General features: G+C 39.6%; 1 protein-coding gene across 1 annotated transcript in view; it reads left to right on the top strand.

Annotated features, from left to right (window-relative positions):
- GUCY2F (guanylate cyclase 2F, retinal) overlaps positions 1–23,431 on the top strand; it is a 90,879-nt gene that overhangs the window by 9,972 nt on the left and 57,476 nt on the right. Inside the window, exons 2-5 of the mRNA XM_005905768.3 lie at positions 2,366–2,667; positions 15,594–15,948; positions 17,321–17,405; positions 21,273–21,369. Coding sequence (XP_005905830.2) covers positions 2,366–2,667; positions 15,594–15,948; positions 17,321–17,405; positions 21,273–21,369 — 839 coding nt within the window. The remainder of the gene's footprint in view (positions 1–2,365; positions 2,668–15,593; positions 15,949–17,320; positions 17,406–21,272; positions 21,370–23,431) is intronic.

Below are 23,431 nucleotides of genomic sequence, written 5' to 3'. Positions count from 1 at the left end.
ATTTTCCACAGTGTGATTCACATTTGGGGAGGAGGGAAAAGCCCTGATTTGTAGCATTTGCTGATTCCCATGGTTTTGTAATGCCCACCATGTTGTATTTCAACCAACACAAAGCACTTAGTTTTACATGTTTTCCATTCAGTGAAGTAATTTTAATATTCCTTTCCCAGGTGGCGCTAGTAGTAAAGGACCCGCCTGCCAATGCAGGTAGACATAACAGACCTCAGTTCAATCCCTGGACTGGGAAGATCCCCTGGAGAAGGAAATGGCAACCCACTCCAGTATTCTTGCCTGGAGATTCCCATGGACAGAGGAGCCTGGCGGGCTACTGTCCATAGTATCACAAAGAGTCAGACACGACTGAAGTGACTTAGCTCAGCATGCATGCACAAGTTAATTAAATGAATTTTATCTCTCTTGGGTAACCTTGGTCTCATCAATTAATCTGTCTTTGTAGAAGAAAGATGCCAATACTAACCTACTTGCCAGAGGTACTGTTGGAAGAACTGGCCAGCTACCTGAAGCACCTGACAAAACTCAATTTCCCCCTCAATGGACATGTGACTGTACCAACTTGACCACAGTGATTCGTATTTAATGGTATAGCCAAATTTAGGGAACTCTGGACCTTCGGTCCTATTTTTTCTTCTAAATCCAATCATTGCCTTGTCAGACCTCCCTGCCACTCAATTTCCCCATTATACAATGTGTGATTATGAATCAGGGAGGTTGAATTCCTTGTGTGGTTCATGAACTAGCTCCCAAGATATCCCTAGAGTCTTCAATGGAAAGTTTGTGCATCAGAATATATGTAGAACCTCTCAGGATAATAATACTGAAGGAGCTAAAAGGTCATTTGAAAATTCAAGTTATGGTGTATGTGTGGGTGGGTGTGTGTGTTTGGTGTTTAAATCAACTTCATAACTTACTAGGTATGCCTTAAAAAATGAAGGATACTAGCTCTACCTCAAAGAAGAAATTTTCTGGGGGTATTTAACAACTGCAAAGATTTTTGAAAATAGAGGAAGCAATATGTAAATGCCCAACATCAGTCATTGAACGTAGTTTAAGCATACTCAGTTCCTGAGATTAAAGTTTCCATGTAAGCATGTATAATTAATATTTACCAATGGCAGTAGGGTCTTTGCCTTTCTTCAAGGAGCTCAGAGTACTTGCCAGGCATTATCTAATTAAACCGTTACTCAATGTACCTGTGAAATGCATTGGAATCTACATTTTAAAGATGTGGGCGCTGAAGCACAAGTGGACTTAAACTAAACTCATTTAGCGTGCCAAGGGCGAAATTGGATATAAGACTTTCAGTCTCATTATCTAGCTGCCATTCTTCAACCGTGGCCAATCCACTCTATTCTAGCATAGCCTTGCCAAACAACATAGTTTCATAAGTCTAGGAAGAATTGGAGTGAATGCAGAGTAATTCCAATTATAAGGAAGTGGGATTTTCAAAAATTGAACAGATCACCTGTAATATTATAGCAGAGTATGAGTTAGTGCCATTCATGTTCTATAATGGCCTTGGTAAGTGTGGGAACACTTGGTCAACATCTGTTAGAATGTATGTTTGTTGGAGGTAGGCAATAAAAAGCAACAGTGGCTATGGGAAAATCTCCCATCTTCTTCTAGGTGTCTTATTCTTAGGTATAATAATAGTTACCATTTATTGAGGGCTTCCCTTGTGGCTCAGCCACTAAAGAATCTGCTTGCAATCAGGAGACTCCATTTCGATCCTTGGGTTGGGAAGATCCCCTGGAGAAGGGAATGGCTACCCACTCCAGTATTCTTGCCTGGAGAATTCCTGTGGACAGAGGAGCCTGGTTGGCTACAACCCATGGGATCGCAAAGAGTTGGACATGACTGAGAAATTAACACACACATACACCATTTATCAAGCACTGTGTGTTAAGCCCATTATATGGATTCCTCCTTCAGTCATCACTACCATCCCCTGAAGTAAATATTTAGGCAGAGAGAGGTTAAGTAACTTACCTAAGGGTGGGCATACAGCTAGTAAGTGGTGACATTAGGATATAAACCTAGGTCTTCTAACTCCAAAGCCTTTCATTATGCTACCTCCCACTTGGTAACTTTGTTCTTATTCCCGTCTAGTGTTCGACACTGCAACCTGTAAACACGTCTGATTTTTCCCTATTGCCTAATCAGAGTCCCTGAAAATACCTCAGCCTCAGCTCAAGGTTTCAATATCTTGCTCATCTTGAAGACATAAGATAGATATCATTTACAAATTGGTTATAGTACATTTATTTGTTTCTCCCAATCTGTAGTGTTTAGTTCTGTATCTTACTAACATTTTGCCGCCATAACCTCCCTGCTTTGTTGGTTTCAGTAATCATCATGTGTATGCATTCGACTTTGATTGGGGGAGAGACTCAGACGCATCTCTTGGAATGGGCTCACGATCTGCAAATGACTGATGGCACCTATGTCTTTGTTCCCTATGACACCCTGCTCTACAGTTTACCTTATAAGCATACCCCCTACCAGGTTTTAAGGAACAACCCCAAACTCCGGGAAGCCTATGATGCTGTGTTGACCATCACAGTAGAGTCCCAAGAAAAGACCTTCTATCAAGCCTTTGAGGAGGCAGCAGCTAGAGGTGAAATTCCTGAGAAGCTGGAGTCAGATCAAGTAAGTGCAGATTCACAAATTAATCATGATCAGAAAAACTCAAAAATCAGGAAGGTAAATATTTTTCCTATCAAGTGCCTCTATTCCTGAGGAAACTCAGTCAATAATAGGCAACTGCACACAAGTTAAAAACACCTTTTGTTTGCAAAAAACTTTTGTAAAACAAAGACACATTATTGGAGTTTTTATTTTTATTTTTTATCTTCAAGCTACCCATAATGACAGCATACAACCATGAAAAAGAAACAAAATGTGTTTAAGAATAGGGACACAAAACTTTAATATATACTAGTGCTAAAATACATATTTTATATATATATATATATACACACACACACATACATATAAGTGCCGTTCAAAGGAGCCTAGTAAAAATGAATCCTATTTCTGACCCAAGTTCTGATCAATTCAACAATAACAGCTGGTATGTAAGAAGATACTGGCTTCATTATTGATAAAGCTGGTATTGGGGAATACAGCTTCTGTCTATGTGTATTTGAGTTTCCCACTATTGAATCTGAAGATTGATCAGCCTTCTCCATCTAGTCACCAGCATTACCAGACCTCTATATTCCTGCCCCATGAGGGCATGCCTTTCATTTAAATGTGTAACCTAAAAGAGCATAGTGGAGTATGTACTCCCTATAGGGAGCTCACTCTTAAGAGAAAGAAGTTAGGATGGCCTGGGATACACATGTTTAATTCTGTTTCCAAATGGATCAGTCAAAGTCACTCCTCCTTTGTGGGAAGGAATGAGTAAGGTGGTGAAGAAGTTCGGTGTTTGTTTTGCTAGTAGGGCTGTCTGTATATGAAAGGAATCTTTGGGAATGGGGAAGAATTCCTCCTAATAATATATAAGAAATAATCTATATAGATATATATGTATAGTTGAGTATATATATAAACATATTTCAGATTCAAATCACAGCCAGAGGGACTAGTGGAAGAAAAAATAGTGGAGACAGGAAGAAAGCAGAGAAATGAATGGACAAAAACAAAATGGATCAAAAAATGGACAAAAGACAAAAACAAAGAGGGAGAAATAAAAAGAAGACAAGGAATATGAAACAAAGATGGGGAGGCCAAAGATAGTTACATCAGAAAAAATATAGAGGGAGTTTTTGTTTGTAGCTTAGAGGCCAGACATAGAAGGCACTCATTTTTAGAAGTATTTAGAATGGCACATAAATAAGTTGAAAAGTTCTAGCATTTGCTAGCATAGTGTATTAGTTATAATGCTCTGGCTGTAACTAACAGAAAGCTCAACACAAGATAACCCAAGTAATTTTTTTTTCCAAAACTGGAAGATATGGGGACTTTAGGGTCAGTTAATTCAGCTGTTCAATGACATTATCAGTGAACCAGGTTATTTTCACTTTTTCACTTTACAACCATCGTATGCTGGCTTGCTCTCATGCTGGTTACTCTCCTGGTCCCAAGATGACTGCTACAGTTCCAGACAGCACATCCAAGTGGAACTGTCTACAAACGGAAGTGAGAAATGTCCCTTTCTTGTGTCTCTTTTTAAAAGTGAGGAAATCTTGCCAAGAATCTCTTCAAGCAGACTTCTCGCCATACTTTCCTGATCAGTCATGTCCCATACTCATGCTAAATTGAATAATTTAGAAAGAAGAATGAGACCATTGTGACTGACCCTATGGTTGCTGAAAAAGTATGCACAATTAAAATTGAGATTCCATTAGCAAGGAAGAAGGCTGTCGTGTAGGCAATTGATTGTGCCTAACACATTCTCCATGATCGTCTCCTTTGTGTATATTATTTATTCCTTTATTCTGTGCACTGCCTTTCTATCTGAATGGATAGAAAGGTCAACCCTAGGTTTTCTTATCTCTTTCTGTCCTGAGTATTGATAGCAAAGATTTTGCTGATTCTTGTTCTAATAAAAAAAGTAACTAGCACAGATATTAACAGTTTTGGATTTGAACTTTATTGCCACTGATAAGTTTATAATAAATCTTTCTTTTAGGAGACACACATATATTTATTAAAAACAATTCATTGATTTGGTAAAGAGTGGCAAGAATCCTGCAGACTGCCAAGAATGGTTGCTCAAGCCAGTTGTTTGGTGTATTCACAGGCAAGCAACCAGATGGTGAATTTTTGTACTTTTTATCCAATGATATGGTATCATATAGATACAAGACTAAATCATTTTTTTTTACTTTAATCACAGGATTGAGGGACATAGAAAGAAGTGTGTGTGTGTGCACGCGCACATGGGTGTGTGTATCTGTGTGTGTAATACGTGTATGTGAGCAGATATTTTGATACAAAAATTTCAGACCTTTTGCTCTTAATAGTTGATCCAATCTCTTTGAGCTGTGGAAAACATAAGGTAATTAAGGTAAAAAAAGACACCATTAGTTTGGTTGCTAGGCAGCCTGTACTGTGCTTTAGACAAGGAAATAGAGCGAAAACAAAGACTCTAAAGCTTATATATAAAGAAAGCTTGTTTAGATGCATTTCTGCCCCCACTTTGCAGGTGCCTTGGCTTTGCCTTCATAACCAAAGAGTGATAGAAGTGTAAGATAATTATTTTCGCATCTCTGATAAACAAAAACCCCCTTTCCCCTAAATTACCTTGCTAAAAGGTGTTTTTAAAGGCAGCTAGTATAGCAGAAAGAGCATATGGTAAAGAGTTAGACAAACTTGGTTTAAATCTCAGCTTTTCCTTTTGCTAGCTGTCTACCCTTGGGGAAATTACTTAGATTTTTGAGTCTCAATTTTACCATCTGTAAAGTGGGTTAGTAATCTACAGCTGTTAGGATTGTTGGGAAGATTAAACAAAGCAATATGGGTAAAGTGACTAGCAGAGTGCTTGACTTACAGCTACTTCCTTTTCACTTTTTGTTTTTGGTTAATGACCTTATTGGTTGATGGTGACCTAGCCTCTAAGTTACAGTCTGACTTCAGCTTCCTACTCTCTTGAAGTTTTATGATTATTGGCAAAGAATTGCTCAATAGTTCCTTTGCTTACCCCTGGACTCCTGTTTTTTTTTTCTTGTTCAATCAACAGATCAACAGCTATTTATTACGCACATACCATGTGCCATGCACTATGCTGAACTTCAGATAAGAGTAAACAAGACAGGATTTTTGTCAGTAGAATTGGAGCCAGTTCATAAAAGCCAATTGTGTGCCTCTTTTCCCAACACTGTGTTCACTGGCATCATATTGGTAGATTGAATCAGGCGTTGAGAATATTTATGCCACATAAATTGGTAAATGCTACAAGTAAGAGGTAAATGCTACAAATAAGAGGTTTTTCCCCTTCTCTTAGAGCTATTGCTAATATTTACTAGCACATTAATTGTTTCCAATCTTATGGGGCTTAAATTCTAATGAAAGAGAAATTGTAAATGAGTAAACAAATATATGAGAAAGGTGGCTATATTTTTCCCTTGCCCAATAACTTCCAGTGGAGTTGAAAATTCAAAATATAGAGGCTATATTGCTTAAAGCAATGGTTTGCATCCTTTTAGTTTATACAATTGCATCTCCAAAAAATTAAAAACAAACAAACAAAATTATCAAAGCAATGCATGCACATAGTTTTAAAAGTCAAGAAATACTAAAAGTTTTGTATCAACAAGGCAGTCCCTAGGCCTTCCTCTCACTCTTCATCAGAAACAACTACTTTCATGTCTTTTAGTTCTCTCTTGTGGTATTTATATTTCTAAATATCACACTGCTACTGGTTTCTTGATTACTCTACTTTGGATATTATTTGCTCATTTCCTATTATAGTTAAAGATTGTTAGCTCTTATATACTTTCTTACCCTCCTTCAGACTCTCAATACAATTATGTCACACCTTTTAGTTAAATTCATATTTTATGTTTTTAATATTTTACCTGTCTAAATATCACTCATATATAATCCATGTGGTATACTATAGTAAGAATTCATTTCAGTTATAACTTTTGATTTTTACTGGAGTTAATAATTGTTTTATTTTTATTTTTTTTTCCTTAATTTAGATTTCCAAGTCTTTCTGCACTGTCTGGTAAAACTATAGAATCCTTTCAAAACAATTTTATACATGGCAAAATCTGTTAAATCCCTTATCAATTTCATTTGTTTTTCCCAAGGCTCTCTGTCCTCCTATTCCAATCTAAACTTGTTGCTCCCTAAGGTTGCTGTACAACTATTATGATAGGATCTTCCTTTTTGCCACTTTGGAAATTCCTTTTTCTCTTTTTTCTGTGTTGGATTCACTATTCATGACTCTCATGACTCCCATTTTCTTGTTTACGGTCTCATTTTGGTGGAGCACATCCTTTAGCAGATTACAAGAAAGATAAACGGGAGTTAAACTTTCAAAATTTTACACTGTGAACTTTTATTCTAGCTTCACTATTGATTGATAGTTTGACTAAGCTTGTCATAAATATAGGTTGGCTTCCCAGGTGATGCTAGTGGTAAAGAATCTACATGCCAATGCAGGAAACTTAAGAGACACGGGTTCAGTCACTGGGATGGGAAGATCCCCTGGAAGTAAACCACTCCATTATTCTTGCCTGGAGAATCCCCATGAACAGAGGGGCCGGGTGGGCTACAGTCCATAGGGTTGCAAAGAGTCAGACACAGCTAAGTGACTTAGCACTTCAGTCATGTCCGACTCTGTGCGACCCCATAGACGGCAGCCCACCAGGCCCCGCCGTCCCTGGGATTCTCCAGGCAAGAACACTGGAGTGGGTTGCCATTTCCTCCTCCAATGCATGAAAGTGGAAAGTGAAAGTGAAGTTACTCAGTCGTGCCCGACTCTTAGCGACCCCATGGACTGCAGCCCACCAGGCTCCTCTGTCCATGGGATTTTCCAGGCAAGAGTACTGGAGTGGGGTGCCATTGCCTTCTCCCAGTGACTTAGCACAGCATGGCATAAATATAGATTAAAAATTATTTTCTATTAGCACTTTGAAGACACGGCACTTTGTCTTATTTCCATCATTGGTGTTGAGAACTCCAGTGTCATTCTTATTCCTGATCCTTTTATGTAATGTGTTTTTACTCCTCCTTATCTTCCCTGGAAACTTTTAAGGTTATCTCTTTATTCCTTATGTAATGAAATTTCATGATTATGCCTGGATTTTTGACATGTATTGTGCTGTACATTTGGTAGGGCCTTTCAATCTAGAAGTTCCTTCTGCCTAGAAAATTTTCTTTCTTTTTTTTTGATAATTTCCTCAACAACATTGTCTTTGTACTTTCTGGAAATACCACTAGTTGATATAAGATTGCCTGGGTTGATTTTTTTTTCTGGGTTGAATTTTTAAATTGTCTTATTAGTTCCCTTGTATCACTCGTATCTTTGTTTTTAGTGGTTTTTCCTGAAAGAGTTCCTCAATTTTGTGTTCTGACTCTTTTACTGATTAAATTTTTTTGCCATCATGTTTTTAATTTCCAAGAATTAATTCTTGTTTGATTCTATTTTGTTATAGCATCCTGCTTTTGTTTCAAGAATATATAATTTTCTCTTATTTCTCTGAAGATACTCATTATAGTTTCTTTGAGGTTTTCTTTTGCTCTTTGTGTCTCTCTCAGTTCCTAATTTTTCATACTTCTTTGTTTTGGTCTCTCTATTTAATCTTGGAAGCTTTCCTTAAGTGATGATCCTGGCTGTCTGGTTATATTTAACAATGAAGCTTTAAAAGAAGGATTTGAAGGTTTATGTCCATGGAGGGCATGTTGACCTGTAGGTTTAAGTATCAGGGAATTGACTTGCCAGCTGTTTTTTTGTGTGCGTGTCAATATCTGTAGATCTTGCCTCTTGGGCTAGTCACTTTCTTCAGAGAAGAATGCTTCGATCTCCTTCTGGGAGTTGTAATCCTGGTTGTCACTGTTCTAGGAGCCATGTTGGGAGAAGTAGACTGGGATTTTCATCATTAAGTATGAACACTTTAGCTTCATAATTCATTTTTCTATGGCTCACCTCATTTTCACTGTCCTTTGGGTCAAGTGTTCCAGCTCTGGAGCTGCTCTGAATCAGTTTAACCTGTTTCCTGCAGAGATTCGGCTCTCCTTGGTAGAGGTAGATGGCAGAAATCTAACTGTTCTGTACACACACATTCAAAGCTACCCCTCTTTTAGTGCTCTGCCTAACCCCCACTTCTGTGCATAGCACCTCTAACTCCTAAGCCCTTCCAGGTTTCACAGGGGCAAATCTCCTTGTTGCTTACCAATATTCCCCTCTTCAGGTACTTAAATTTAATCTCCCTCCAGTCTGCTAAGCAGGTTTCTATCTTCATATTCTGTGGTTCAAGATTATAGATGTCTCCTAATACCATTAGTGGAGAAGGCAATGGCACCCTACTCCAGCACTCTTGCATGGAAAATCCCATAGACAGAGGAGCCTGGTGGGCTGCAGTCCATGGGGTCGCTAAGAGTCAGACAAGACTCAGCGACTTCACTTTCACTTTTCAGTTTCATGCACTGGAGAAGGAAATGGCAACCCACTCCAGTGTTCTTGCCTGGAGAATCCCAGGGACGGGGGAGCCTCATGGGCTGCCATCTATGGGGTCGCACAGAGTCGGACACGACTGAAGCGACTTAGAAGCAGTAGCAGCAGCAATACCATTAGATGTGGAGGTTTACTGTTTCTGCTTCTTGTTCTCCTTGGTGTTTGGGAGTGATGTTTGAGAAGGGGAAGAGAGTGAAGAAAAAAATTTGATTTTTCTGTCTTTAATAAGGAAGCCATGAAAGGAAAATAGAAGTTACAAAAGATATACATGATACTCTTTTATTGGTTAGTTTACCATCCATTAATTAATTTAGCATGTATTTATTAAGCTCAGGTATAACATGGTAAGTAAGAGCATGGGCTCTGAGGGAAAAGTACTGCAAATTTACTTAAGCTCACCATATCTTCACTAATTTTAAATTGGGAATAATAACAGTACCTACCTCATACAATTATTGTGAAGATTAAATGAGTTAATACACATAAAAGAGCTTGGCTGGCACCTAATGACTCCTCAATAAATGTTGATTGTTATTATTAATGTTGTTATTTTTATTATGATGATGGCCTAGGCATTCTGCAGGTAATGTAATGGAAAGCAAAATAGAAACAAGATCTTTCCCCCAATAAGGTGAACAGGTTTACCATTTCAGGATGCTAAGGACACTGGGTCTAAAACTGGGACTCTGTTATTTATTGGTGATGAAATCAAGACTGGAACAAGGATCTTGAATACTAACTTCTAGGATGATATTACCAGAGCCCTATGCTCCTCTTCTGAAATACAAGCAATAGCAGCTATCATGTAGTCCATGCTTATTTTGTACCAGGTAATTTACATAAATGGTCTCATTGAATCCTCAGTCCAAGCCTATAAATGAGGTATTATCAAGTGTATGGGGTCGCAACGAGTTGTCATGACTAAGCGAGTAAACTGATTGAAATCCATATATGGGTGATGAAACTGAGGCTCAAGGTAACTTGTCCACCGTCATACAGCTGGCAAGTGGCAGAGCTAGGATTCCAACTCAAGTCTAATACCAGAAGTACCAGAACCTGACCATTCAACCCCACAATAGCCTTTTAAAAAATTAGATCATTTCCCATGTCTAGTACTTTACTCAAAGTAACATTACTAAGAGACTAATACTTTGATTTGAATGGATTTATTGGATCGTTTGGGGCTCCTCTGGTGGCTCACTGGTAAAGAATCTGCCTGCAATGCAGGAGACGCAGGAGACATGGGTTTGATCAATGGGTTGGGAAGACCCCCCTGGAGGAGAAAATGGCAATCCACTCTTGATTCTTGCTGGGAAAATCCCATGGACGGCGGAGCCTGGTGGGGTCGCAGTCCATAGGGTCGATGGAGTTGGACACGACTAAGCACACACACGCACACAGACACACACACATTAGATTGTTTTCCTCTAATAGAGGAGGTGATAGGACATTATGGAAACATGTAAAAGTAGAAAAATAAATCTGAATGGAGAGATTGGGGGTGGGATATCAGTGACAAACTTTCTAATGTGGTCTCAGCATGACTGGACAAGGATTACACTTTGTACCTTTATATACTGGCACAAAAAGACTTCTGAAATGAGGCTTTAGTTCCTGCCTTCTTCACTTTCATTGTATTCCCAATCCTTGTTTTCAGTGAAATTCTATTGGCTACAAATGCATGTTTCTAGAACACATATTTTGAATATTTTTTCCAAATGTGACCTTATTTGGCTAAGCAAAAGAAGTCCTCTGGATTTCTCAGCAAGCCTGGGGGACCTGAAGCTCCTACACGTATTGTTTTCCATTACTATAGATATGGGTGGTTAGCAGGGGGCTGCTAGGCTGATGGGGATGTGGTTAAGACTAGAGCTTTCCAGGATGCGGGCCTACCAGACAGGTTGTCCGAAAAGGTTGCCTGCCGCTCATAGTGGCTACAATTGTCTTTGTGCTTTATTCTATATAAAATAAGAGTGTGATGTTCATGAGTATCATGCCAAACAGATTAGGCTATTAGCCATTTCTTGGCTAAGTTCAGGAAATTCATTATTGGCGGTACCACCTTTAATTACAAGAATTCAGTTACCTTTTGGTTTCTTGATCTCTGTATGCACCTGGCTTTTTGTTCAAAGGTAATGTTGCCATTTTGTCCTTCAAATGGTGCTTTCCAAGCCAGGTGTATATATATATGTGTGTGTGTGTGTGTGTGTGTGTGTGTGTGTGTATTTTAATGTACTTCCAAAGTCAAAATTCTTTGGAAGCATTTTGTGTCTTTTAAGCACAGTAAATCTGAACTGATAATAGTCAACTTAATGACAGCAAAAATCATTACACTGAACAAATTCAAATATCACTGCTCCTGACCCAGACCTTGATTTCCTGGACACAAGCTCCAGAAGGCCTAGGGTAGCTAAAATCACTGAAAGTCACTCAGTTGTGTCCAACTCTTTGCGACCCCATGGACTATACAGTCCATGGAATTCTCTAGGCCAAAATACTGGAGTGAGTAGCCTTTCCCTTCTCCAGGGGATCTTCCCAACCCGGGGATCGAACCCAGGTCTTCCACATTGCAGGCGGATTACCAGCTGAGCCACAAGGGAAGACCAAAATATCTGAGTAACAATGAAAGATTAAATCTCAATTATCATTCATTTATTCACAGTTCATTCATTCTGATTCAGGTCTATACAGTAGTCAAAACCAATAGGCTGAGTGGTTTCACCATTCTGATCTGTGATATAACAAGGTCATCTGCCTGACAAGTAGGTCCTGCTAATCCTGTCTTGCTTCTTTGGAACTATAGTCAGAAGCCAACACAGAGGGTTGTAAAGAATGTTCTTACTTCCCTTGTCCCATCCTTTACTTTTTCTTTTCCTCATTATGTGCAACAGCTGCAACTATAGAGCTTTTGCTACTAATGCTAACAGAGTATGCCTTTGGCTTATGGGAAGGGGCAGTTACCATTGTTGAAGGCACAGCAGGTAAAATGGCAAAACCAGCTAGAACACAAATCTAAGCCCTCACAGCGAGAGTGGGTCATAGTGACAGCCCCTCTTTTGCAAATGAATGCTATTGCCACAGCTGTGTTCTTTCCCTTAGCTTCAAGTCCCCCTACCATACTTTTTGTGGCTCTTTGTGTGTGAGTATGTGCATGTGTGTGTATATGTGTGTGATATGTGGTGGAAGCTAGAGAATCCTGCAGGATAAGCTTCAGGTTTCATTCATCTTGGGAAGTTACTGTCAGTGAGTTTTAACAGGGGTCAATCCGAGAGATCTGAGGGCAGCGAGGGCTGGTCAGCTGAAAATCCCATGGGATGGGTCAGGCTTGAGGTGAGGATATTGTTTTTAAGAGTTCAAATCTTTGCTTTTGGTGGTAGGTTAGATGCAGTCCCTTTCCCAGAAGGCTTTGTACCTTTCGAAACAGAATACTAGCATTCTCCCTGCTTTCAGGGACTTGCTGCCCTGTGGGTTTTTACTCATTTGTTTTACTAGTATTGATTTTATCCTCTACCTTCCAGCCTTCACTTATTGTCATAACCTACCAAGCCCCAGGGAACAGGCAGACTCTTGCAGAAATCCTAAATACAATTAACTGGAGCATCTGAGAATGTCAGGAGGGAGAGTTAGTGCAGCCCCCTAAAGGGACCTCAGTGTGTGCTAGGCAACTAAGTGTGGATGCCTTAGTGGCAGCACATGTCATCCATTCACCATGCTTATTTCTATAGTGTGTGTTAAGGTAGGGTGGTGAAGGGGGATCATTGGAATAAAGCTCAGAAAATTGAGATGTTGGTTTCTTCTCTGCTATTAGTTAGCTCTGTTGCTGGGGCAAGGTCTTTGGCTTGAACAACTGGAAGAATGGAGTGGCTTTTAACAAAAATAGGAAAGCCTTGTTGTAAATGGAGCACAAAGATTTGAGATAAAGATCAGGAGCTTGATTTGGGAGAGATACCAAGTAAGCAGTTGACTGTATGAGTCTAGAATTTAGGAAACAGGTCTTAACTGGAAGTGTACATCTGGGATTTATGGCATAGAGTGGTATTTAAAGCCAGGAGAGCAGAAGAGATCACCAAGGGAGTTAGTTTAGATAGAGAAGACCAAGGACCAAGGACTGAGCTGTAGGCACATCAATGATAGAAGGTCAGAGGAATTAAGAAGAACCTATAAACAAGCCAAACAAAAAAGTCTGCAAGCCAAATTGCTCCTGAACTAGATCATGATTTGGGAAGTTTCACAGGAGTTCAGAACTAGAAGAGACCATAGAGAATATGTATTTCAATCAAGAATGCTAAAATGAACAGAATCAACAGACTTGGGTTCTAGTCCTGATTTTACGCCTAGGTGAGTGACCATGACCCTTGCAGGACATTTGATCCTGTCCCAAATATCCGTAAGAAATTTGGTCCACACCAAAATGTCCTTGATATTTGGTCATGACCAAAACACCTATCTACATTTGGTTCATAATACATTTGGTCCTTGCCAAATGGTCCTTGGTATTTGCAGGACCATATAGTCATGTTCAAAACAGCCATAAGATGTTTGGTCCATGCCAAACGTCCTTGATATTTGGTCTTCTCCAGAACCATTTGACATGGACAGAATATGCTCATGGACATTTTGGACAGGAACAAATGGTCCTGCAAATATCAAAGAGCTTTTGATGTGGACCAAAATCTTATGGCTGTTTTGCTGTTTGTTTGTTGTTTTAGTTACTAAGTCGTGTCTGACTCTTGGCAACCCCATGGACTGTAGCCAGCCAGGCTCCTCTGTCTATGGGATTTCCCAGGCAAGAATACTGGAGTGGGTTGCCATTTCTTTCTCCAGGGGATCTACCTGACCTAGGGATTGAACCCTGGATTCAATCTTTACCACTGAGCCACCTGGGAAGCCCATATGACTGTTTTGAACAGCAAACCAAATGTTTGCTAGTCGACCTTGACCAATCACTTAACATTTTTGGGACTCCTTTTCATATCTAGGAAGTAAGATAGACTGGATGACTCCATTCATGATTATGTATCCTCAATTTAGAGAGGAAGAAATTGAAGCCCAGAGAGGGGAATAGTGACTTGTGCAACATATGGCATTAGGAAAAGACCCACAGGCCAGTGTGTCTTCTTCTATACTGTTGGTCTTGAATCCTGTGTGAATATTAAAATTTCTGGGGAGCTTTTCATAATTCTGATTACTGGGTTCCTAACCTAAAGTGTTTCATTTTGTTAGCTGGGTTGGGTTTGGCATCAGTATTTTTGACATTCCTTGGGTAATGCTAATGTGCAGCCAGGGTTGAAAACCCCCTGCTCTTCATTTTCAAGACATGACAGTGTTTTGCTAGCTGCTACACCTCTCTGCATCTTCATTTGTATTTCTAACAAAAAAACCTAAGATTGTTACAGGAGGATAGCTTTCTAGACTTTGTGAAACTGAAGCAGCAAATATTGGCTTTCCCTGAAGCTCAGTAAAATGGCATGACCATAGCTTTCTTGAACTCCATCCTAGAAGTGAAATGTTATGAGAAACCATGAAGCCAGTGTTGGGGCAAGGCGGGTGGGGGGGATCATTCACTTTTCTTATCCACCTTTTTGGAAAATGGATACAAGGTTTGTTCCAAAAATAAACTTTCAAGGTTAATGAGTGAGGTATCAGACACAATAAACAAATGCTTTTTTAAAAAATCATATTTATGTAGGAGGAAGAATCATGTTGTTCACTGTAGCAGCCTTACTGCTTTACAATGGCTTCTCACCAAAGCTTTGCCACTTTGCACAGCAATAGATTATGGGGTTTTTTGATTAAAAGCCACCTTCGCCAAACACAACAACATTCGGCTCTGTATTTGTGGGTGTGTATGTGTCAATATGTATGTCTGCATGTGTAGGTGTGGGGGTACATGTTTAAAACTGTATTGTAGTGTTAACTTTCTCTGGAGTGCATGTATCTAAGAGAATAACCATTTTGAATAAAGTCGGGACAGAGACATGGACTATGGAGACACATTATTTACAGTCTTACCACATATACCAACCACTCTAGTAGTCCCAACCAAATGATTTTACCATGCATAATGCCCCAGTAATTAACCTGGTAAATTTCTTTTGAGTGCCTCTTGTCTATTTCATACTTTTTTTAGCCACTTTATAACTCTAAATCACTTTCTTAGTTTAGAAGCATAAAAATATATTGTGTATGACTTGGTTTGTTCATAAAATTGTCATATTTAATATATTTAAAGATGTGAAGGCCTGGGGGAGAAAAACAGAAAAAATCAGGGGAGAAACCAAACAAGTCCTGAGAAACAATTGTTGTTTTTTTTTCCCCCTTTGGGTCTTCATAGCTCACCTCCACTCAGACGTGCAGCCCATAATAATGAACACAGGCTTGGAATATACTCTGAGATTGCTCTAGGGCAACTAGGGCTCAAGATAATTGTAATTTTTAAAAATAGGTTTCGCCGTTGTTTGGAACCATCTACAATTCAATTTACTTTATCGCACAAGCCATGAATAATGCTATGAAAGAAAATGGATGGGCTAGTGCTGCCAGCCTGGTTCAGCATTCCAGAAACATGCAGTTCTATGGATTCAACCAGTTGATAAGGACAGATTCAAATGGAAATGGAATTTCAGAATATGTAATCCTGGACACCAACTGGAAAGAATGGGAACTCCATAGTACCTACACTGTGGACATGGAAACGGAGCTGCTACGATTCGGAGAGACCCCTATTCACTTTCCTGGTGGCAGGCCCCCTCGAGCAGATGCACAATGCTGGTTTGCAGATGGGAAGATCTGCCAAGGAGGTAAGGAATGGAAAATCACAGTTAGTCAATTTGGCTCAGCTTGGGTTACAGGGAACCTGTTTAGGGGAAGGCATGTTTTAATGTTGGGACACTACAGAATCAATCATTTGCAGTCAGGTGACGTAAACAGCTTGGAACTCTATGTAGTTAATTTAAAATAATAAGGACAATGAGAGGTACTTTGCAGCCTTGAATAACCATCCACAATTTAAAAGCTGCTCGCAGTCATTTTTAAAAGGATTCCACTCCCAAAGAGATTTTTCTAGTAAGAGGAAGGCATGATGCTTTATCTTGGTCTTTTGTATGCTATGATCTGCAATTGTTTCCCTTGGTAGAAAATTTACCTGTCCTTCCCTTGATGTATCCAAATCCTGTCAATCAGGTTCCACCACGGAAATACAATTTCTCCACCCTCTCCTCTCTGAACACCCATTTAACTAAAAGTCTGTACCTCACAGCTTAGTACAAAATTGCTCTCCAATTGTTTCTTGTGTATTGATTGTGTCTCTTCCTCCCAAATGGACTGCTCCTGGAGGGCAGGGACCAGAGCTAATAATTCTTATGCCCCACCCTCAACCACCCAACACGGTCGGCATCCCATAATACTGGCAGTTTGATTGACTGATGGAAACCCTCTGGTTTGTGGAAGTGGGGACACTCCATCAAATCTCCAAGAGCCAGAGGAGAAATTTGGAAGGATCTATATTATTCCTATGCAGGTATACCCCACACCTTTCTAAAGCCAAATGCATCTATTTGAATTAGACTTCAACTTCTCTTTTGCTTTAGCACCTCGCTACCTCTTCACTTGCATCATTTCCCTCTGAAATCTTAGTAATCCATCCAAACACTTAGCTTTTGCAGAGGACAATTTACATCCTAGTGAAAACAATAATTATCAAAACCAGGCTCAACCTTGAAGGACAAGTGCTACATTTTTCATCTATAACTCACAAGGTCTGTGGGCTTGGGTGGATTAAAAAGATATTTTATTTTATGAAGGCAACATAATACCTTTCACAGGTGAAATAACATATTTATTCTCAAGAACTATATCGCTGTTCAACTTAAATTAAGGTACTCAAAGTTTTCCATTCATGAACTTTTTTCTCCAAAGAAACACCTGGGTCAGCCTTCATTCATGTGATTTGTTATTGTCAGAGTGGTGAGTAGTTTTGCTTCAGAACAGTGAAATTGCTTTCTGTGTTCATAAAGTCAACAAGACAGACTGTATTGGGAAAGAATAGAAATAAGTTAGGTAGATGTAGCTTGATTTTAGAGTCACCAGAAAGCATGAGGAGTCGCTCCGTGGTGCCCTTTATTTACAGCCTCTTTCTGATGCCATTCTTTCCCTTCCTTTTCCTCTCTGCAGGCATCAACCCTACTTTTGCTTTGATGGTCTGCCTTGCTTTGCTTATAGCCCTGCTGTCTATTAATGGATTTGCTTACTTTATAAGGTACTCTTTTTTTTTTTCTTTTTGTATATAAAACTACAAGCCCATAATAGCCTTGTTAATATTGATTTCCGGGAAGTCATGTTTCAGTACAATTGCCTCATTACATGACCCACTGATTTTCTTTTTTCCATAGTGATTTACCATCCCTACCGGCTCCATTTAGAGTGAAGTGTTTTCATGATGCCAAGAATAACTTCCTCAGCTGTGATTGTCAGTGTTGTTGCCTATGAGTTGATCTGGCTCTCAACGGTATCGTGAAATAAGAGAGCTAGTACTTTAGGGACTGCTTACCCCAATCTGTGCTCCCTTTTCCACTGGCAGAGTCTCCTAGAAACACTTCCCTCCGCAAATGGTATGGACTGGGATATTTTAACAAGTTCAAAGAATTAGGCAAACTTTGGCTAGAATCGAAGATTTAGGAATAATGGCATAAATTCACAGGACTGTAAAGGGGATTAAATAAACCAAAGCCAATAAAGTACCTAGAACAATACCTGCCTCACAGTAGGTGCCCAAGAAATGGTAAATCTCAACTCCTTCTCAAGCACATGGAACTCTCCTGCTGATTGTTAGGAACCCAGAATCCTTGCTTTGAGAGTCATCACTTTTGCCCAGGGTATCCTATTGCAGATTTTTACTATCATTCTTGCTTGGACAAAATCTGTCCTAGCTAATCATCACCATCATCATTACCATCAGGTCTTTATCTTTCTTCTTCAGATCCTTAAGTTCATGACCAACTACTCTGATGAACTAATTCAGGATCAGGGATAAATGGCTTAAGCTGGCTTTATAATATGACACCCCTTTCTTATAATCTTCACACTTCAACAGTTGATTCCTCCCCACAGTAGGATGATTTTGGAAAAATTAAATCAACCACAACTCTCCCACGTTACCCTTTCTACTCTGCAAGCCGCACCTTTGTTATCTCTTTGTAAGGGTGGTCCTAACAACAATATGACAAGAACTTGGTGGGGAATGGGGTGGAGCTATTTGCATAAATTTCAAGGAAAAAAGTGTCTATAGAGTGTCTTAAGTATCTGTGTAAATTTGGACAAGACACTATTTCTCTTGGCCAGAATTTTCTCATTTGTATAATGAAGGAATTGGATTAGATGATCTTTAAGAGCCCTTCCAGCGCTGATATTCTAACAAGTATGTAAAATCCTGGATTGAAACTGACAGGTGTTATTCCTAGTGTTTAGTATGTTAGCATCACTGTGAAAAACTACTATTATCCAGTCTCCGCAGTATTAGAGACTTGATAAAGCCAAACAAAGTTGTAGGTAGCTTATGAATTGTTAAAGCACACTGGATAAAGATGATAGTTTAAAGTTTTTCTTTTGATTTCTGTGACGGTGACATACCCCTACTCAGAACAGAAATTTACTGTTTAGCTGCTGCCAAGGAATAAAGTATTTAATTAACATCATGAGCTACTTTTAGTGAATATAAATACCCTCCAATCAAAATCTTCCTCCTCTAGAGAGATTTGAAAAGGAGTAGGCTCTAGCTCCCCAATGGCAAAAGATGGCATGGCAGGGTGGAAAATGGAGTCACTCAGCTGCTTATGTTATTTGACAACTGCCCCCCACCCCCAGCAAATGACTGATCTGACTGGTCTTTCCCATGAAATGGACTGTTCTTTGGGCTCAGAGGGAGCCTGACCTGTAATTCTTAGGGAGGGAAGAAAAAAAGAAAAAAAAAAGTCATGGAGGGGGGGATTTGTTTGGAGCTTGTAGGCTGAAGGGCAAAGAAGACTGGAGAGGGAGATGATTGGAGAGGGAGATGATTAGAGAGGAAAATGATTGGAGAGGAAAATGAGTTTGAGACAATTGGTACTTCAAGTGGTCACAGAAAACTCAGAGACGGGAGAGAGGCACATCATTTCCCAGAGTCACTTGGGTCTTGGTTCTTCAGCTAACAAAGCACAAAAGATGCCCTCTCTTCACTGCCTTCCTCCCTCTCTCTGCTCACCACGGCTGCAATCAGAAGAGCTGAGCGGCTGATGAGTTTCGGTAATAGATGGTGATTACTTGCAGGAGAGTGGCTCTCTGTTCCTTCCTTTTCTCTGTGTTTTGATTGTTTAAGTTTTTTTTTTTCTTTTCAAAAAGAAAGACGTGCAAAGAACCCAACCACCCCAAAACAAAGGATTCTTTGAACTCCTCCTTTCTCTTTACTCCGAACCAGATTGCCTCGCCTTTCTATAAAGCTCTCCCGTGCTTTGTAATACTAATGATGATAATGGTAATAATGAGCTCTTATACTTTCATAGTGCTTCATGCTTTTCAGAGCACTTTCACATATATTATCTCATTTGGTTTTCAAAACAACTCTGTAAAGCGAGTAATGCAAGGACTATTATCCTGCTGAAGAGATGAGGACACTGGTGCATGAAGAGGTTAAATTATTTATCCAAGGTTATCTGGTTAATTAATGACAGAATCTGCACTGCATCTCAGATCTCTGGATTGGGGGTCCAGTTGTCTTTCTACTAGAGTGTATTCTGTAGCATGATTATTTTTACAGGTGTGCCTGCCTTAAGACAATTCATTGCACATATGAAATAGATAAGTTAGGGAGTGATGCTTTACTTTGCCAAAAGATTCATGTGCTCTACCCAAGAATTCACTACAGGGCTCTTTTAATTTTCTCTGCAGGGCAGCAGCTTCCACAATGATAAGGGACATATTTGTTGGCAGACAATTAGAAACACATTAATTGTTTGTTTACAAATCAGTGGAATCACTGAGAAAAACTGTCTGGGTTGTTGGTACTTAAAGCTACAGTGACACCTCAGACTTCTTAGAGAAACCTGACAAAGCATTCTTTTTTTCTGACAAAGCATTTTGATTCCCCCCATTCTGGCTGTCTGCTTTAATGCATTCCACAGGGTGACCGTTAAGGGATTATGGAAAAAGTGAATCCAAACTAGCTATCAGAGCCCCCAAGATGAAACAGAACAAAACAACCACACGAACTAATCCCAAGATTCCCTCGAGATCCTCAGGTTGCCCAGTTAGCTCAGCTGAGGACCTACCTGACACTGTGGGTAGACATCATAAACTTCTGTGTCTACTAATTGATTTGTTAGAAATAATTGCATTCTCCACAAATTAATGGGCATGTTTGGAGAGAATCAGGTTTAAACTGTGTCTATGTAATGCTCAGACAAGAGACCAATTCAGTCAAAGGAAAAAAAAACCAGTCAGCCCATTTGTTTGGAATCATGTAGACAAAGCAGCCAACTGATTGAATTTTTCCACTTTTCAACCTGTTGCTTTGGCAACTTTGCAAGACAAGTGGTCTTGTGGGCAGGAATCTGGGCCCACAGCCAGACACCCAGGATTCAGGCTCCAGCTCTGCCTCAGGCAATGGTATCTCACACAATTTGCTTAATTTTGTTTTGTTTCTTTAATATTTTTTTGTATTTGTAAAATTGAGATTAATGATTCTTGGCCCTGGTATCATTAGAATATATGGCAAATAGAGAAATATAGAATATATGGCAAATGAGAAAAGGTGTTGTATTCTTTAAAAGTATTCAGAGGTGTTGTTTTGAATGTGCCCTTGACACGGAATCACTGTTTTAATCGTCTGAGATACCCATCCCTATGCAGCACCCTCCCTTCTGATACTTCTTTAATAGCATTTTCACTTTTCTCTTTCGGTCTTCATAATATTGAAAGTTATGAGGCCCAGACTTGCTCTCTCTCTTTGCTGTGGATATGTGGTAAACATCCCTGTGTGTTTACTCTGTCAATTATCTTGTATATTTTTTTAACTTCTATCATAGGGCAAATTTACCCCATGGTTTGCAAAATATCCAACCCCCATGACCTTCTGACTTTATGCTTGTTTCAGACATCGTATAAATAAAATCCAGTTGATTAAAGGACCCAACAGAATTCTACTGACTTTGGAGGATGTGACATTTATCAATCCCCACTTTGGCAGTAAGGTAAGGAACATCCCTTTCTCTTACTGTGTGGCCCCTGGTGGTATCCATAAGCCACAGGTGACTTTCAGGCACTTTGCATGTGGCTAGCTGAATTGAAATGTGCTGTAAGAGTAAAATACATGTTGGATTTAGAGGATAGTACAGAAACATGTAAAGTATTTAATTCTAATATTTAAAAATATTAATGACATGTCAAAATGATAATACTTTGGATATATTGGGTTAAATAAAGCATATTACTGTATTACTTGGAAGGAAAGCTATAACAAACCTGAACAGAGTGTTAAAAAGCAGAGAATCACTTTGCCGACAAAGGTCCAAATAGTCAAGGCTATGGTTTTTCCAGTCATGTACAGATGTGAGAGTTGGACCATAAAGAAGGCTGAGTACAAAAGAACTGATGCTTTCAAATTGTGGTGCTGGAGAAGACTCTTGAGAGTCCCTTAGACTGTAAAGAGATCAAAACAGTTAATCTAGAGGAAATCAACCCTGAATACTCATTGGAAGGACTATTGCTAAAGCTTAAGCTGCAATACTTTGGCCACCTGATGCAAAGAGCCAACTCATTGGAAAAGACCCTGATGCTGGGAAAGATTGAGAGAAGGAGGAGAAGGGGGTGACAGAGGACGAGATGGTTGGATGGCATCACCAACTCAATGGACGTGAGTTTGAGCAAACTCTGGGAGATAGTGAAGGACAGGGAAGCGTGGAGTGCTGCATGGGGTCTCAAAGAGTCAGATATGACTGAGCAACCAACTCAACAACAACATTACTGAAGTTAATCTCATCTGTTTCTTTTTAGGTTTTTTAAATGTGACTACTAGAAAACTTAAAAGTACACATGTGGTTCATATTACATTTCTGTTGGATAGTGCTGGCTTAGAACAGTTTTGAGAAAGTGAAGTACTTTGAACAATAGGGTAGCAATGACTTTATATACATTTGTATATTGAGTACATTTGGACTCAACACGTGATTGCTTATTCCCCAAGGGCGGAGGTACATCTTTTGTTTTTAATGTCAGCCATAGCACCTGATGTGGTGCTGATAGTGTAATAGGTGCTTTTAAAAGCTTGGTGGATCAATCAACTAGTGAAAGAGATTTAAGTGTCACAGGATGGTGTTCTGATTGTGATTGTGTTGTATTGGCTATTTGCATTTAATGCCTGCTACTATGTCCTGGCCTTGGGCTAGGTTTTGTAAGAGATGGCACATAGTCCCTGGCTTCATGGAGATTACAGTCAGAGAGACAAGTTATACCATACAGAAGAGTCAGTAGATGCCATGTTGCACAAAGGACACCAGACATACAGTAGAACTTCAGAGGAGATAGATTACTGGAGGAAGACTTCTCAGAGACCCAGAACCAAATCTGGGTCTTAAGAAAGGATGGGCTTTGTCTAGGTCCCAGGTCACAAATTGGTAACCACTTTTGTTTGATCTTTATGGTTATAAAAATTGTAGCCAGAATTTTGGAATCATGAGGTTACACATAAAACCTTGGATTTTTGGGTATTCCTTACAAGTTGGAAGATCTATCAACTTTGGGTATCATTGTGGCAATTGGCTGGAACTCTGCAGTAGTTTGCCATTTTGGAAAAATTTATAAAAACAGTGTCTGCCGTTTGGCACAGTTTGCATCGCTCTCCATTGTCTTCTGCTCAGCTTATTGGGGCTTCCCCGATGGCTCAGCGGGTAGAGTCCATCTGTGATGCAGGAGACACAGGAGGTGTGGGTTCAATCCCTGGGTCAGCAAGACCCCCTGGAGGAGGAAATGGCAACCCACTCCAGTATTCTTGCCTGGAGAATCCCATGAACAGAGGAGCCTCACAGACTACGGTCCATAGGGTCACAAAGAGTCAGACACGACTGAGCCATTAAGCATGCATGCACTCAGCTTATTTCATTAATTTATATTACCTGCCTGGCTCCGATAGGCATCCTAGGCAGAGAAAACAGCAATAAAAAAGAGTTTGTGAAAGAGAATGTGTAGGAAAGAGTTTTGTTGAATTTAGCTAGTAGTGGGAGAGTGTGCCTCTTTGTAGGGCTTCCCAAGTGGTGC

Source organism: Bos mutus, chromosome X (assembly GCF_027580195.1).
Source record: "Bos mutus isolate GX-2022 chromosome X, NWIPB_WYAK_1.1, whole genome shotgun sequence".
NCBI lineage: Eukaryota > Metazoa > Chordata > Mammalia > Artiodactyla > Bovidae > Bos > Bos mutus.
The sequence above is the reverse complement of the archived record's forward strand: the minus strand, read 5'-3'. Positions and strand labels throughout refer to the sequence as shown.